Source organism: Saccopteryx bilineata, chromosome 1 (assembly GCF_036850765.1).
Source record: "Saccopteryx bilineata isolate mSacBil1 chromosome 1, mSacBil1_pri_phased_curated, whole genome shotgun sequence".
NCBI lineage: Eukaryota > Metazoa > Chordata > Mammalia > Chiroptera > Emballonuridae > Saccopteryx > Saccopteryx bilineata.
Genome location: NC_089490.1, coordinates 270,401,393 through 270,418,150, shown reverse-complemented (window position 1 = coordinate 270,418,150; position 16,758 = coordinate 270,401,393). Strand labels below are relative to the sequence as shown.

The window sequence follows — 16,758 nt, the reverse complement described above, 5'->3', positions numbered from 1 at the left end:
TGAACACATCGTGAGAAGCAGGGGCCACAATGAAGGCTCAAGTTTATAACTACTGTCACTGTTGGGAAGTGGGAATTAAGATTACTGAAAAACAGATTTAAAACTTTTAGTTTTGAAACTTCCTACTATGCTCAACAGACCCCAAAATATTCTTCAGGCTGGTGGCGCTTGGATACCCAGAAAATGCCTGGGTCGATGGCAACCCTGTCCACACCTCCTAGTGTGACGAGGTGCAGATTCTCATTTTAGAGACAAATCCTGTGGCAATACCACTCGGTTCACACTGAAAGTGTCATAGGGAAATGCTTCATTTTTACACACAGTTCTGGTTGGAAAGCAATACCAGGGTCACCTGGTGTTAGGTGACCAAGAAGAGAGGTCTGTTATTAAAAACAGTGTGATTGAGCTATACCTAGGACCACAAGGACTGGATTTAGTGTTCCAAAATGTACAGGGAGAGGAGAGAGATCAGAGTGTACATTCTTTGTGGACAGAGTCGTGGAGAAAAAGATCAATTTGAGATTTTTATAAGGACACACTGGCGATCTCACACCCTCCGGGGGGAGGACAGGAAACGCCCAGCAGGGCAGAGGCCCATCAGAGGTAGAGTGCCCCCTCAACCTCGTGGAAAAAAATAAATTCAAGTGGGTTTAAAGATTTAAATGGGAAAATTCAAATCATAAGTCTTATCATGGACTTCTAGTCATTCTGTAACCTTAAAGTAGAAAAGGCCATTTAAATAATAAGCAAAGTTACAGGACAAATTACCAACTGGGGAAATTATTTGCAACATAATCAAAGAAGTGATCAGTAGAAGTGATACAATGAAACTATAACAAATAGAAAAATTGGCCAAGTGCATGAAAATGTAACTTGTTAGAGAATAAATAAAAATAACCAGTAAATATATGAAGACGAAGTTCAACTGCAACGTAAAATCCCAAGTGCAAACACTACTGAGATCCTGAACTTTCACCCATCAGATGAGGGAGGCAATAACCTAAGCTGAGCAGAGTGATGGGGGCCACTTGCCAAATGTATAGAAACCTCAAAAAACGCGTGCTCCGCCCAGCAATCCTGAGCTGAGAAATTTGTCCATAGTGAACAACCACAAAGTGTGAAAGAGGCAGGCGTAGTGATGTTTCTAGCGGCAAAAAGCAGGCTGGAGCCCAGGCGGTGCAGGCCGCTCAAGGGTGTCAGGTGCACAGCCGCCAGACACAGCAGCTCGGAGCAGCTGTGTGCAGCAGGATCTCACGTTTGTACAAAGCCATTTCTCTTCCAATTCTTCCATAATGTTCAGGCATTTCTTAGGTTAAGAAGAAATTACTCCCATAGGACAAAGAGAAGATGCCACAGGCCAGAGAGGAGACCCCACAGGCCAGAGAGGTGATACTGAGGACAGAAAAGAGCCCCCACAGGACAGAGAGAAGCCCCTCCCCCCCAGTAGAAAAGATGCCACAGGACAGAGAGGAGACCCCAAAGGACAGAAAGAGGACCTCACAGGATAGAAGAGGAGGAGGAGGAGGAAGAGGAGGCAGAGGAGACACCACAGGGCTCCACAGGACTGTCAGGCAGGGCAGCCCTTTCAGTGTGGGGTGCCCCGAGTCAGCTATGCTCTGGGCAGCCATCACCGGGGGCCTGGTATGCTGGCTTACCTCCTGTCTGCACCTGCCTTGCTCTGGATGTGATAATGGTCTGTTGCTCCTGCCCTGCAGCTTGGACCAGCCAGGCCATCGATCACCCCTGCCCCTGGCCCCCCACTGGCCCATGACTGAAGCTGCGGTTGGTTGTTGGGTGACCAGAGTAGGGAAAACACAGTGTCTATACCTCACCACGCTAGCTGGCACTCTGGGCACTCCCTGGCAGTGGTGATCTTCACGCCCTCACTGCTCTGAGCTGGTCTAATAACTTGAGAATCCAGAGACATTTTACAGTCACTATTCACCTTGCACTACACACCTGGCTGTGTGGGCTCCTATCTTCACGTTATTTACATGGAAACAGTGGTTGATAAACTAACAAGAATTTTACTTAAAAGTATGTAGTCATGTACAGCATGACATTTCAGTCACCAACAGACCGCATATATGGTCTCATAACATCACAATGGAGCTGAAAATTTCCTATTGCTTAGTGACGTCATAGTATGGTAACATTGTAGTACAACACGACTCACGTGTCTGTGGTAATGCTGGTGTACACACACCCACTCAGTGCCAGCTGTGTGAAAGTGTAGCACACACGGTTATGTACAGCACACAACACCCAATAATGATAATCAATGACTGTGACTGGTCTTGGGATTTACTGTACTATAGTTATCACGACTTTAGTGTATTCTCTCTACTTATAAAAAAAGTCTGCTGTAAAACAGTAGCTGTGTTATGCTGGCCTCATATGCCTCGTGTTTACTGCATCACTTGTTGCATCATTTTCTCTTGTGCTTGATGTAATCTCGTGTTGTTTTACGCAGTAACAAGTTGTACAGGCCGGTAGCCCAGGAGCAGCAGGCTGTACCATAGAGTCCAGGTGTGCAGTGGGCTGTGCACCCAGGTCTGTGTGAGTGCCTCTGTGATGTTCTCACAAAGACAAAATCGCCTATGTTTTCTCAGACTGCATCCCTATTATTAAGTAGCACATGATTGTATAAGCTTCTGTAAAGCATTTATATGCATATACATGGAGAAAAGTCTGGGGTATAACATACTGAGTGTTAATACCGGTTATTTCAAAAGGCAGAGTTTTAAAATATTTTTCTCCTCTGGCTCCTTTGACTGGAGCACTAACCTGATCACGTCCATCCTGGATTCTGACCTGATCACCTTCCTCCCCGAGCATTGACCTGGTCACCTCTTTCCCAGAGCACTGACCTGGTCACCTCTTTCCCAGGGCACTGACCTGGTCACCTCCCTCCCGGAGCACTGACCTGGTCACCTCTTTCCCAGGGCACTGACCTGGTCACCTCCCTCCCGGAGCACTGACCTGGTCACCTCTTTCCCAGGGCGCTGACCTGGTCACCTCTTTCCCAGGGCACCGACCTGGTCACCTCCCTCCCGGAGCACTGACCTGATCACCTTCCTCCTGGAGTGCCCTCAGTTCCCGCAGACTCTCCAGCTCCTGCAGACACTTGTTGGAAGTGAGGACCAGCCTGTGGACCTCCTCATCCACCTGGTTGTACAGGCGGCCCGCAGCCTCAATGCTGTCTCTGGAAGAGAAGGCAGCTGTTTGGTGTTGCGTCCCGATCACTGCTTTGTTCCCAGGCTGTTCCCTTAGGAATATGCTGTTGGTGACAACCTACTTAAAAAACACAACTGCACTCTTTTTATGTCCTTTCACGTCTGACAGAAATGGAAGGGGGCCCAGAGGGGGCCGAGAGCCAGAGCAGGAACATGAGCATGCCCATAACCGGTGACACCCATTGGCCGCACACGTGCAGGTGCCATGGAGACAAGACTGAGATGTGGATGGGTGGTCGCAGCACCTCAGGACAGAGGATGCGCTTGGCCAGGAGCTCTGACTGCTGAATCCCACTACCATGAGTTTTGTCTTCCACTTGAGCATTCCAAGTGGATTCCTCCTTGGAGTCCTCAAATGAGACAAGCTCGGATCCAGTCAAGCATTGTTGTCAGAGGAATGGAGCTCTGGGCCCGTGGGGACACTACCTGTGATGGAGACAGGCTTCCCCTGTGGAGCAGAATGCTGAGCTTCACCCCAACCTGCCCCAGAGTGACACTCACCGGCCGTCTTCACTGGCCCCACACTCTTCCCTCTTCAGCCGTGCCAGCATGGTGCCACCTTCCAGGCGGAGGGTGACCAGCAGGGCATCTTCCAGAGCTCGCTTCATGATGGCCTTGTGCTCTCCGATTAGCTCTGTGACCTCCTGCAGCGGTGGGAGGACTGTGCCTAGAACCTCCTCCTCCAGGAAGGGCCTCCCACCTCTAATACTGGGTAAGAATTAGGAGCGACTACACTGGGCTTTCACCAATCAAGCTCGAAGCATGGTGGGGTGGCTACACCTTCCACCCAGTCCTAGCCGGGGGGTGGGTAGCAGACTGCAGACGCCTCACGCAGGGGAAGGAGGTCTGAGACTGAGGCGCGCAGGCAGGGACAGAAGGAAGCTGAACGTCAGCAGTAGGAGAGCTGGAGTCTGGAGGCCAGCACACCCTGGGCACCCCCCTCCCCCCGCGGTGTCTCCAGGCCGTGGAGGTCCCTCTGGCCAGCCCTCCTCTGAGTCGTGTCGCAAGCTTGCTCCCAGCAGCAGTCACTCACGCCCTGCTGGCGGGGCATCAGATGTGGCTGTGTTGTTTCCCTTTTTGGCAGGGTGGGATTTTTTTGGTCACAAGGGGGAGGACGTTGTCCTCTGGAATTGTTTGCTGACTGAAATGGATCTACAAGTCAAAGGGTTCGAGAACCTCTGCTATGGATGACGGTGAAACCAAGTGTTCATTTTCAAGTTTCGGCTAAACCTCTCTGTTTCCACCTGTCAGATAAAATAAAATACCGAGGACCTACCTGTGCTGTGCTGAGGGTCCTGTGGGTGTTCAGGGAACTGACTAAATTCTGTAGGAAAGCAATGGCGTCCTGGCAGTTGGTGGTGAAGAGCTCCAGCTTCTGTTGTGGTTTGAGAGGATGAGATGATAAAGGCACATTCTGTTAGATGCTGAAGTAAGCAGCTGTGAGTTCCTACATTTAAACTGGCCTCAGGTAGTAAGTCCCTCATGGTGTCGCCCAGTGACCTCTGGGTGTCTGCAGGAGTACAGGAACAGCACCTTCCCCGCCCAGGGCTGGATTTCAGTGGCATTCTAAAGCCCGTGCAGCACGGCTGTTAGAAACAGACTAGAAGCAGTGACTGTGAAAGGTGTGTTGCCTGGGGTTGTCATGCCCTTTGAGAGTTGAGCAAAAACATCCACAGGGAGAAGTCCCCTGGTCCTCTGGTGACTGTGGCACACGCAGCTGCTGTGAGCTGCTCCTTACCCTATGGAAGCAGATCCAGTCACTGTGACCGTAGGGAAAGGAGCCTTCAAAGTCTGCAGTCAGCTGGGAGCTGTCGACAAGCTTGTGCAGGGCCTTCAGGGAGCCCACCAGCTCACACTGCCAAGGAGAAGGAAACACCGCTGGAGTGGCTCATTACTGGGAGGGCTGCTGGTGACATTAACGGACTGAGTGGCTGCAGACAGGAATGACGGTGAGAAGAAGTGAAAGGAAAGGGTAGCAAAGAGAAATGAAGAAAAGGTCCCCACTAAGAAGGGACAAGAAAAGGGAAAAACTGGGAAGGAAGCAAGGAAAAGAAAATGGGATAAGGGAAAAGGCAGGGAGAGGCTGGAAAAGTGAGGAAAGAATGAGGATGCGCTACTTCTGGTATGGCAGAGCCGACCCCTCTCAGACAAACCACAGACTCTGGACGAGGGCATTGGCAACTGCCTGAAGGCTCTGAAGGGGAAGCAAAGCAGGGCTTACTGTGAGCAACTGACACGTGGATGAAGAAGCCAGCATGGAGAAAGCACCCCATTTTTGTGGCGTTGGCTGAAAGGCAGGCTGCCAACGGTGAGTCTGGAGGGGTTAAAGCTCTGAGAGAAAACTGGCATCTTCCTGGCCTGAAGAACCAGAAGATAGGGTAGAAAATGATAAATTCTCAAGGCAGAAAACTGGGGAAAGGAAGCTCCAGACAATCTGTAAATTCTGACCCTGAACCATGTGTACATGGGGAGGACCCAAGCAGCTGAAAGCCAGAGAACTGAACTGGACCTGTGCAAGGGATGGCTTTGAGTTTGAATCTACCAAGGTAAATTCATGCTAAAGCAGTGCTGTGTAGAGGTTTACAACAGAATCCAGAGTCTTTACAACAGAATATTCACAATGTCTAGAACATCATCCAAAATTACTTGACACATGAAGAATCAGGAAAATGTGACTTATTCTCAAAGAAAAAGACAATCAACAGAGGTCAACCCAGAGAAGACCCAGATGTTGGAATTATGAGACAATACTTTAAAGCAACTACTATAACTATGCTCAATGATGTAAAGGAAAAATGCTTGTAATTAATGAGAGGATAGGCAATCAAAGCAGAGATACAGAAAATATATTTTAAAACTCACTGGAAATTTTATAGCTGAAAAATACAATATCTGAAATTTAAAAATCACTAGATGGGATTAATAGCTAAATGAAGATGAGTATGGAGCCAGTGACCCTGAAGATAGATCAGTGGAAACAATCTGATCTGAAGAAGAGAAAGAAATATTTTAAAAAACACATTCTTAGGCTCTGGAACACTAGCTCAGTGGTAGAGTGTCGGCCCAGCATGTGGAAGTCTCAGGTTCAATTTCTGGTCAGGGCACACAGGAGAAGTGATTATCTGCTTCTCTATCCCTCCCCTCCCTCTCTCTCCTTCACTCTCCCTCCTGCAACCATGGCTCATTTGAGCAAATTGGCCCCAGGCACTAAGGATGGCACCATGGCCTCAGCTCAGGCACTAAAATAGCTTGGTTGCCAAGCAATAGAGCAACAGCCCCAGATGGGCAGAACATCACCCCATAGGGGGCTTGCCAGGTAGATCACAGTCAGGGCACATGTGAGAGTTTGTCTTTCTGCCTTCCCACCTCTCATTTAACTTAAAAAAAAAAAAAACATTCTCAGAGACCTATGAGATGACATTAGTATGTATAAGTGAAATCCTAGAAAGAGAAGAGGAATCAGGCAGAAAAAACATTTCAAGAAATAATGACTACTTGGCCGGTTGGCTCAGTAGATTAGAGCATTGGCCCAGCATGCAGATGTCCCAGGTTTGATCCCCAGTCAGGGCACACATGAGAAGCAACCATCTGCTTCTCTTGCCCTCCCTCTTCCCCTTCTCTCTCTCTTCCCTTCTTGCAGCCAGTGGCTTGAATGGTTCAAACCTCGGCCCTAGGTGCTGAGGATAGATCCCTTAGTTGATTACAGCATCAGCCTCAGATAGGGGTTGCCCGGTGGATCCCGGTGTGGACACATGTGGGAGTCAGTTCTCTATCTCCCCTCCTCTCACTTAAAAAAAATGAAATAATGGCTAAAAACTTTCTAAATTTGGTGACAGACATAAAATTTCAGCTATAATATGATAAATATAAAGAAAACTATCCCTAGTCATATTACAGTCAATTTTCTGGAAAAAAAAAAAAGAGAAAATCTTGAAAGTAGCCAGAGGAAAATGACACATTTTTCTAAAGATGAACAATTACTAGAATTGCTATGAGTTTTTCATCAGAAAATAGGGAGGCCAGAAAACAACAGAACACATATCTTTAAAGTGCTGAAAAAACAAATCAGAAAAACTGTGAAGCCAAAATTCTTTTTTTTTATTTTTATATTTTCTTTTATTACTTTTTCGAGAGGAGAGAGAGAGAGAGAGAGAGAGAGAGAGAGAGAGAGAGGGAGAGAAGGGGGAGGGAGGAACAGGAAGCATCAACTCCCATATGTGCCTTGACCAGGCAAGCCCAGGGTTTTGAACTGGCGACCTCAGCATTCCAGGTCGATGATTTATCCACTGCGCCACCACAGGTCAGGCTCTTTTTTTTTTTTAATGAAGTGAGAGGTGGGGAGGCAGAGAGACAGATTCCCACATGCGCCCCAACCAGGATCCACCTGAAAAGCCCCCTATGTGGCAACGCTCTGCCCATCTGGACCTGATGCTCCATTGCTTGGCAACTAAGCTATTTTAGCGCCATGGAGCCATCCTAGGCACCCCAGGCCAACTTGCTAGAACCATTCAATCCATGGCTGGAAAGGGGAGAGAGAGAAAGAAAGAGAGAGAGAGAGAGAGAGAGAGAGAGAGAAAGGGCAGGGGGAGGGGGAGGGGGAGGAGGAGGAGGAGGGGTGGAGAATCAGATGGCTGCTTCTTCTGTGTGCCCTGGCCGGGAATCAAACCCGGGATATCCACAAGCCTGGCCAACGCTCTACAGCTGAGCCAACCGGCCAGGGCATAATATTCTGTACCTAGTGAAAATATCCTTTAAGAAAGAAGGAAAAGTACAGAAGTTTTCAGATAAAAGAAAAAGACGCAAGAAGAGAAAAAAAGAAAACAACTGAAGTAGAGAAGATTGGGTTTTCAGAGTGTTCTGATATTATGCTCTGCACAGCTCCTGCAAGAACTGAAGGGTCTGAGACAGGCCTCCAGGCTCCTTTGTGGGTGAGGCTAAAACTTACATAAATTCTTTTATATGTTTTATCTCATCTGGGTGCCTTAATATTTCATTTTATGTATCACTCAGAGTCCTACTTAATGCTAAGATTCTAAAACCATTACCTGAATTGCTGCATCCTTGTCAGGCCTGAATGCTGATTCTTTGTCTACCAACAGCAAAATACTATGAATTATGGGAGGAGATGTATTCTGAAAAAAGAAATACTAATTAGCTTTTTAATTTTTAACTTCATTTAGTTAATAGAATTGTCTAACTTTGACTGATGCAACTTCCACTTTGATTAATTTCCCAAAACACCTAGAATGCATAAAATACAGGTGCCTTTGCTCTGAATGGAAATTACTTGCCTTATGAATTATTTAAAGTAATCCTGTTTATTATTTATAATTTATATACAATAATATACACCCTTGTTAGTGTCTAGTTCTCTACGTTTTGGTAGAACTTACAGTCATGTAACTACCACCACCATGAAGATACAGAACACCTCAGCATCCCCCCGATCTCCTCATGCTCCTTCGTAGTCAAGGCCCCTGGCCCTAGGCCACCACTGATCTGTTTTCTAGTTCAGTAAATTTGCCTTTTCCAGCTACTGTATCAACAGAATCACAAAGTACTGGCTTCTTTCCCTTAGCATTGTGCATTGGAAATTCATCCTTGCTGTGAATATCAAAAACAAAGTTGATTTTTCTCTAACATTGCTATTTCTATGGGTGCTGACCTGACGTTATTACCTGAGGCATACCTACTTCAACCACCTTGAGAGAAATGCATTTCTGAATATAAATAAATGTTGCCTTATTATCCAGTTGAATTATAGGAAGTACAGATTAACAATTTTTAAGCAAAAAATAAAAGGAAATCTTAGGGTTGCCAACACTTTCGTTTCATCTTGAAACAGAACTTGCCTCAAAATCTTTCTGAAAAGCAGTCATCTGCCTGTTCTGGTAAAAAACAAACAAACAGGCCCTGGCCGGTTGGCTCAGTGGTAGAGCATCGGCCTGGCGTGCAGGAGTCCCAGGTTCGATTCCCGGCCAGGGCACACAGGAGAAGCGCCCATCTGCTTCTCCACCCCTCCCCATCTCCTTCCTCTCTCTCTCTTCCCCTCCCGCAGCCAAGGCTCCATTGGAGCAAAGTTGGCCTGGGCGCTGAGGATGGCTCTGTGGCCTCTGCCTCAGGTGCTAGAATGGCTCTGGTCGCAACAGAGCGACGCCCCAGATGGGCAGAGCATCACCCCCTGGTGGGCGTGCCGGGTGGATCCCGGTCAGGCGCATGCGGGAGTCTGTCTGACTGCCTCCTCGTTTCCAACTTCATAAAAATACAAAAAAAAAAAAAAACCCAAAACAACAAACAAAAACTTTAATTGGCAATTGCTCAGTCTTTACTGTTCTATAAAATTGCATGTGCTTAAGGAAGACCAAAATCTCAAAGGAATTTCTAAGCCTTGAGTAGAATATGAATACAAAACTGGATGACATCCTGGTTTCTGACTTTTGAGCCCACAGCTGGTTAAGAGTGGGGAATGGAGAAGATGGGAGATTATGTGCTTCTGTGATGTCTCACAGATTGAATTCTGGCACATCAAACCTGTTGCTGCAGCAGAGGCGCTAACTCGAGCTTTAAAGGAATGCAATGTGAACCTTTTCTGGTGAGAGCTAAGACTGAGCATGTACTCCCTCTGAAGAGCAGGTGTCACTCATGAGGTCTGCTCTGAGACTCCTTCAGCAGAGCTAGGTGGACGGCAGCCTTGTTTGCTTTCCCAGAATCGCCCTAGCTTTATTCCTGCATCAGGTCAGGAGCAGCACCGCCAGGGACACCCTGCTCCTGCTATCCTGTCCACCCCACAGCCTGGGCTTCGTGTCTCCTGCCTGGAGGTTTCCACAGCCTCCCCAGATCTCTCTGGCCTGGCCTCCTGGGCCCCAACACTTGTATTCAGACACATCCTGACCTCTGACCCTGAGTCTCTTCTGGGAAAAACTTCCATTTGGCGTTGCTAAACTTAAGAACCTGGGTGAGACCAGCAACTTGTTCTGTCTCTAATGAAAGGACACTTTAGCTTAGGGAGTAGCTGGGGCAGGTGGAGAAGCTTTCAGGAGCCTCTGAGAACTAAACCCCAGAACAGCATTTGGCACCCAAGGGCCCCTGTGTACACACGTCTGAGGGCCACTGATGTTCTCAGGCTCTTGTCTGGCTCTGGGTCCCTGTAAGATCCCAGTGGTGACTTTATCCCCATTACAAGGATTCCCCAATTCCCTCTGCTTTTTATTCATGAACCAGCATCCAGGATGGGGTCTTCCTAGGGGGACCGTGAACCTGCTGGACAACCTCCCATGAAACTGTCCTAGGGGCCTCTCAGAAGTTCTCACAGCGAGCAGCGGCCAGCCCTCCATGCCTCCATCCCCATCTGGCAGGGTGATGTACCTCTGCACCCTCATTTAGTGAGGTGTCTGATACGGGTGTGCTAGGAAGGAAGGGGTCGTTACCACTTTTGCTAAGATAGGACCCCAGAACACCTGCACAGGCTGATCCCGCTGACGCTGCTGTGTAGGTCCACAGTGACGTCCAGGGGCTGGGCTGGATGCTCCTTCCAAGAGGCCTCTGTGCTTGTGACCCACACAGCCCTGTACGCCCGGGCACCAACTCACCCCAGCTCACCTGCAGAGCTGCCAGCGCCTGGGACAGGGCACGGGTCGCCGGACTCTTGCGTGCGTCCACCAGGATGACCAGCCCCAGGTCCCGCACTTCTTTCCTGGAGGGAGAAAGATAGATAGATGGTGTTAACCCTGCAGGTTAAATCTCTTCCAGGATGAGTTTCCACATCTCGCAATGAGATGTCCTCGCCCAGGTCCTCCTGTCTCTAAACTCAGGAGTCTTGGCTTGACACACATTGACCATCTGCCTCCTGAGGAATCAAGCTGCTTATCAGTTGGAAGCCAGGCAATCAGGCCTCCCTGTGATGGGCCAGTCACGACCAACAGCACCTCCAGTCAAGGGGAGCTGCTGAAGCCTCAGAACTGCCTTTCTGCCCTCACTCTGGTCTCTGTCCAGTGCACGCCGAGGTCAGCATGATTTCCCGACACGGGCCTGCTCCCTTCCCTTCACACAGCCTCTTGTCCTCACTCTCCTGCCTCTGTCAGTGCCACCTCCTGACCAGAAAGTGACCGCCGCCTTGGGGCTCCTGTGCTCTTCCTTCTACCTGGAGGGTCCTGCTCTTGTCTGTACGCACGCTCCTCCAGGACACCGAGCCAACTGGGAAGTCCCCTCCCCTGGCTGGGAACGCAGCTCCTTCCCAGCACTGTGAACTCGTCCATGTCGGGAGCTGCGGTAAACTGGGTTCCCACGTGTGTCTCCTTAAGGGCAGAAATCACGTCCTATCCCCCTTTGTATTCCCAGGTAAGTGGTGGATGGATGGAAGGACAGGTTGATGAGTGAAAAGCAGCATCCTAGCTAATTCTAAGATTTGTGTATGTTAAGAGTTTGGTGGTAGTGCGGCCCTGGCGGGTTGGCTCAGCGGTAGAGCGTCGGCCTGGCGTGCGGGGGACCCGGGTTCGATTCCCGGCCAGGGCACATAGGAGAAGCGCCCATTTGCTTCTCCACCCCTCTACCCCTCCTTCCTCTCTGTCTCTCTCTTCCCCTCCCGCAGCCAAGGCTCCACTGGAGCAAAGATGGCCCGGGCGCTGGGGATGGCTCCTTGGCCTCTGCCCCAGGCGCCAGAGTGGCTCTGGTCGCGGCAGAGCGATGCCCCGGAGGGGCAGAGCATTGCCCCCTGGTGGGCGTGCCGGGTGGATCCCAGTTGGGCGCATGCGAGAGTCTGTCTGCGGGAGTCTGTCTGACTGTCTCTCCCCATTTCCAGCTTCAGAAAAATACAAAAAAAAAATAAAAAAAAAAAGTTTGGTGGTAGTGCATTTATAAGGCACACCCAAAGAACACATGGCTCCTTGTAACACACCTGCAGTAACCACTAACAAGATACTGCTGGACGCTCTTCATGTCAATGCTGACATTTAACCCTATTCAGAGAGCTGAAGGGCATGTGTCACATCCCTTGATGGTGGGTGGATTTTGGCTTTTCAAGGTACAATACTCTACCAAAATGCTAACAAAATTACAATGCTTGTAGGGAAATAACCAGCCAAATCATGGGGCCCCAGAACAAGTCTGTCCTAAGCGCTTTAGGAATATTCCTCCACAGAGGATTTCTCCCAGAGTATCATGAGCTGAAGATGCCTTCTCTGGTGAGGAGCTGGGCTGTCTGAATTTGCTGTGACAAGGCAGAAAAAGCAGAGGGCAAATTTCCAGGCTCAAGTCCTGGCCCTGCCAACCCTAGAAGTACCCTCAGCCTCAACTCGCAGGTGTTTCACTACACACTAGAGAGCACAGCAGCTGGCCAGCTCTGCGAGGCTGAGGATACAGAAGGGCATACGCTCCCAGAGTGCACTGCTCTCCACCACGGCTCCCATTAATACAAGCTTTTGTTAATAGAAAACGTCATTAGCAGAAGGCTTTCAAGGGGTTTATCTGAGGCTTACAACGTATAAACTAATGAAAGTGTGAAACTATTTTTTTTTTCAGTGTAGTTTCAATATATATTGAAATCTGTGCTGAAGGACATATTTGAAATCCTAGGTTCCCCCAAAGGCAGCAAAACAAGTGACCTACAGATAACTGGGAAACCTACTCTGTAAAAAGGAGTGTTAGTGAGAATAATTTCGTCTGACCAGGCAGTGGCGCAGTGGATAGAGCATCGGACTGGGATGTGGAGGACCCAGGTTCGAGACCCCGAGGTCCCCAGCTTGAGCGCGGGCTCATCTGGCTTGAGCAAAAAAGCTTGCCAGCTTGGACCCAAGGTCGCTGGCTCGAGCAAGGGGTTACTCAGTCTGCTGAAGGCCCACGGTCAAGGCACATATGAGAAAGCAATCAATGAACAACTAAGGTGTCGCAATGAAAAATTGATGATTGATGCTTCTCATCTCTCTCCGTTCCTGTCTGTCCCTATCTATCCCTCTTTCTGACTCTCTCTCTGTCCCTGTAAAGAAAAAAAAAAAAGAATAATTTCACTGTTTTTCTGCCTGAATGTTTCTGCACTGATCTTACTTATGCTGTTTCAGAAGACATTAAAATAGAAAGTTGACACACTGCAAAGAAAGTAAGATCCCATGTGATGGTGCATCATATGACATGTGCCCACATGAGCTGATGTCATGTAATGTGATAATGCACCATGTGACACATTCTCACATCACGTGACTGTGCCACATATGTGCTCACATGTGTATCACATGACATGTCCTCACATTCTCACATAAGACCACATCACATGATGTGCGCCATGGAACTGCCATAATGTGATGTGGTAGAAGACAGTTTCAGTCCATGCACTTTAGGGAGATTATTTCCAATCCTCTAACACACCTTTGAGACAGTTGTCACCATCCCATTTTATGCTGAGATGCACCATGTGCCCAGCCAGAAAGTTCAGCGCCAGTATTCAGAGACGGGCTGTGACATTATGGCTGAGCTCATTCTCCTCTGAGGGGGGTGTCCACCCAGCACCATGGGGAACTCTTGGTCTGCAAGTCACCAAGACTATCCAAAGCATGTCTGCATCTGATAAGATCGAGGGGCCCTAAATAATGTGCTTTAATCATCCTGGATTCTAGCTCTCCCGTCTCTGTCCCTGGTCCATGGAGAAACCCGAGGCCACAGTCTTGGAGAAGGTCCCCCGACATGGCTGCTTCCCAGGCAGGCCTGCCCCATGCCACTTTCCTTACACAGGATCCAGAGACCTGGTCCTCTGAGAGTTCCATCAGGAGGATGTGTCTCTCTTGAAAAGCTGGCACAGTTTCCTTCTGGCATATGGCACTGCCCAGTTGAATGTAAAGCCCAATAAGCACAAGTCAGTCTTTCCTGCTTCTTAGTACCAGGTTCTACTCATTAGAATGATTTCTTTATCTTTTCAGTCTAAAGATTATCTCTATATCAGCTCATGTCTTTATCCAAGTCTACTTCAAATATGTTTTAGAAACAGGTGCAGTATAAGACGTGTAACTAAAGGCCCTGGCCAGTGGTTCAGTGGATAGAGCGTCAGCCCAACATATGGACATCCAGGGTTTGATTCCCAGTCAGGGGACACAGGAGAAGCAACCATCTGCTTATCCTCCTTCTCTTTCCCCCTTCTCTTCCTCTTCCCCTCCTAAAGCCAGTGGCTCATTCAAGTGTGGCCCCAGGCACTGAGGATAGCTCCATTGGAGCACATCAGCCTTAGGTGCTAAAAATAGCTTGGTACTTGAGCACTGGCCCCAGACAGGGCGGCTGGGTGGATCCCAGTCAGGGAAGATGTGGGAGTCTTACTATCTTGCCTCCTCTTACCTAAAAAAAGAAAAGAAAAAGAAAAGACATGTAAATAAAGAATGCTTAGAGTGAGACTGAACAATGTAGAGTTCAGGGCCAGTGTGTGGCAGAGACTTGGTTCAGAGAGGATAGGTCAGGGTGAGCAGAGAGGAGTGATGTGTGGAGGAGGGGAAAGGTACAAGATGGGACTAGGAGCAGAGAGAAACCAGACAGCAGGAGGCTGAAGGGCACGTGGGAGTGTGCTGCCCATATCACAAGGGTCCCCAAGGCTACAGATGAATACCCTTGCATGAGGACACACGCTCACTTGGGTTTATCCCCAAAGGGGTGGGAAAGGTGGAAACGTGGCTCAGTCCCACCTGGGGATTCCATGGAAGTACTTCAGCAGGCGGGTCAGCTCAGCACTGGACGTGTGATGGCTGGACCAGAGCAGGCCCTTCATGCAGACCTGCACTACTGCTCTCCCCTGGCGGTCTCGGGTCCCTGCAGAAATAGAGGTCACTGTGAAAGGGAGCAGCCCCCAAGGGGACATACATGGCTTCCAGCTTGAGAAATAGTGAGTTAGGGTCTGCAAACTGTTATTGGCTTCAATGTGAGATCTTCCAGGAGAGAAGAGCCTGGCACTCACCCGGACAGGTGAAAGCCATGCTCACCTGACAGAGTGATGGCCATTGTCATCATCTGAATGTTTGTGCTCCCCCAAATTCAGGCGTTCAAACACCAATACCTGAATTGATGGTGTCAGGAAGTGTGCCTTTGGGAAGTGCTTAAGTGATGAGGGTGGAGCCCTCATGAATGGGATTAGTGCCCTTATAGGAGATCCCACAAGGTTCCCTTGCCCCTTCCATCACATGAGGACAGAGAGAAAAGGTGCCAACTATAGACCAGAAAGAGGCCCACACCAGAACCTGATGATACTGGCACCTTGATTTTGGACTTCTATCCTCCAGAACAATATGAAATGAATTTCTGTTTTTCTGAGCTACCCAAGCCATGGCATTGGTTATAGCAGCCTTGATAGAGTGACTGCCATGCTCACCTGGGAGGGCGACAGCCCCAGACTGCAGCAGCTCTGGGTTGATCTCTAGTATCTGTCTGGGCACCTGGTTGGGCAGGTCTTCTGTGCTGTGTGTCTGTCCTTCACCCTCAGAACATAGCAGCTCAGCCACCATGTCCGGAAACCTCCTGGAGTCTTGTCCTCGGAGGCTGCAGTCACCTGTGTCAACACCGGCTGGACAACAGCAAGAGACCTGGTCAAAGATGATGTTTTGCTCTGGTTTGAAGGCCGCTGACCAGCTTGCTACAAACACAAGGATGAAACTGTGAGTGAAGGCTCTGGTTGGTTGGCTCGTGGCAGAATGTTGGCCTGGCGTGAGGATGTCCGGGTTTGATTCCTGGCAGTGCACACAGGATAAGCGCCCATCTGCTTCTCCATCCCTCCCTCTCTCACTTCTCTCTATATATATCTTTCTCTTCTCCTCCCCTCTTACTGCCATAGCTCAATTGGAGTGAGTTGGCCCTGGGTGCTGAATTTGGCTCCATGGCCTCCGTCTCAGGTGCTAAAAAATGGCTCCAATTTGAACACAGCAAGGGCCCCAGATGGGCACAGCATTGCCCGCAAGTGGGCCTGCCGGGTGGATCCCTGTCGGGGCACATGCGGGAGCCTGTCTCTGCCTCCCCTCCTCTCATTAAATAAAAAAACAACAACAAAAAACTGTGAGTGAAAACAGTAGGTGTCCATGAGAACTTGTCCTGTTTCTGGTGGAAATGCAGGTGTGCCACACCTTTCGGGACAGGTGTTTCTGAGAAGTGGGGCATAAAGAAACACGGACATTTACATATTTCAGTTCCACTGGGAGTGCTCACTACCTGAAGACTTCAGGGAGAAACATTTTATACCGAACGCTGTCATCCTAGTTTATTCTATAATACAGATTTCCCAGAGTGTCATAAACATATGCCCAGAGGTGGGGAGAGCACCCCGGGGCAGGAACTGTCCTACTGATAGTGTGGGGGACTCACAGTTGTGCATCACCCTGGGGGGACAGCAGTGGCCCGGCTAGAGGTGCTCCAGTTGGTGCTGTACCCACAAGCACTCCACAGGAGACGAACCACATCCCAGAGAGAGCAGAAACACCCAACACCCCACCTTGCAGTGGCGCTCATGGATGAGGGACAGGCTTGGTCAGGGACCGCCAGTGGGGGTTAGAACCTAGCCCTGAGGGCA

General features: G+C 49.2%; 1 protein-coding gene across 2 annotated transcripts in view; it reads right to left on the bottom strand.

The window, feature by feature from the left end:
- Positions 1 to 16,758, bottom strand: part of PLEKHG4B (pleckstrin homology and RhoGEF domain containing G4B) — a 95,595-nt gene that overhangs the window by 18,310 nt on the left and 60,527 nt on the right. The window contains exons 4-11 of one of the 2 annotated variants that reach the window (XM_066242972.1): positions 15,571 to 15,831; positions 14,891 to 15,014; positions 10,836 to 10,929; positions 8,282 to 8,368; positions 4,975 to 5,091; positions 4,513 to 4,611; positions 3,738 to 3,880; positions 3,067 to 3,205 (exon numbers count right to left, since the gene is read on the bottom strand). In XM_066242972.1, coding sequence (XP_066099069.1) covers positions 3,067 to 3,205; positions 3,738 to 3,880; positions 4,513 to 4,611; positions 4,975 to 5,091; positions 8,282 to 8,368; positions 10,836 to 10,929; positions 14,891 to 15,014; positions 15,571 to 15,831 — 1,064 coding nt within the window. The remainder of the gene's footprint in view (positions 1 to 3,066; positions 3,206 to 3,737; positions 3,881 to 4,512; positions 4,612 to 4,974; positions 5,092 to 8,281; positions 8,369 to 10,835; positions 10,930 to 14,890; positions 15,015 to 15,570; positions 15,832 to 16,758) is intronic. The other variant, XM_066242981.1, reaches the window with a different exon arrangement.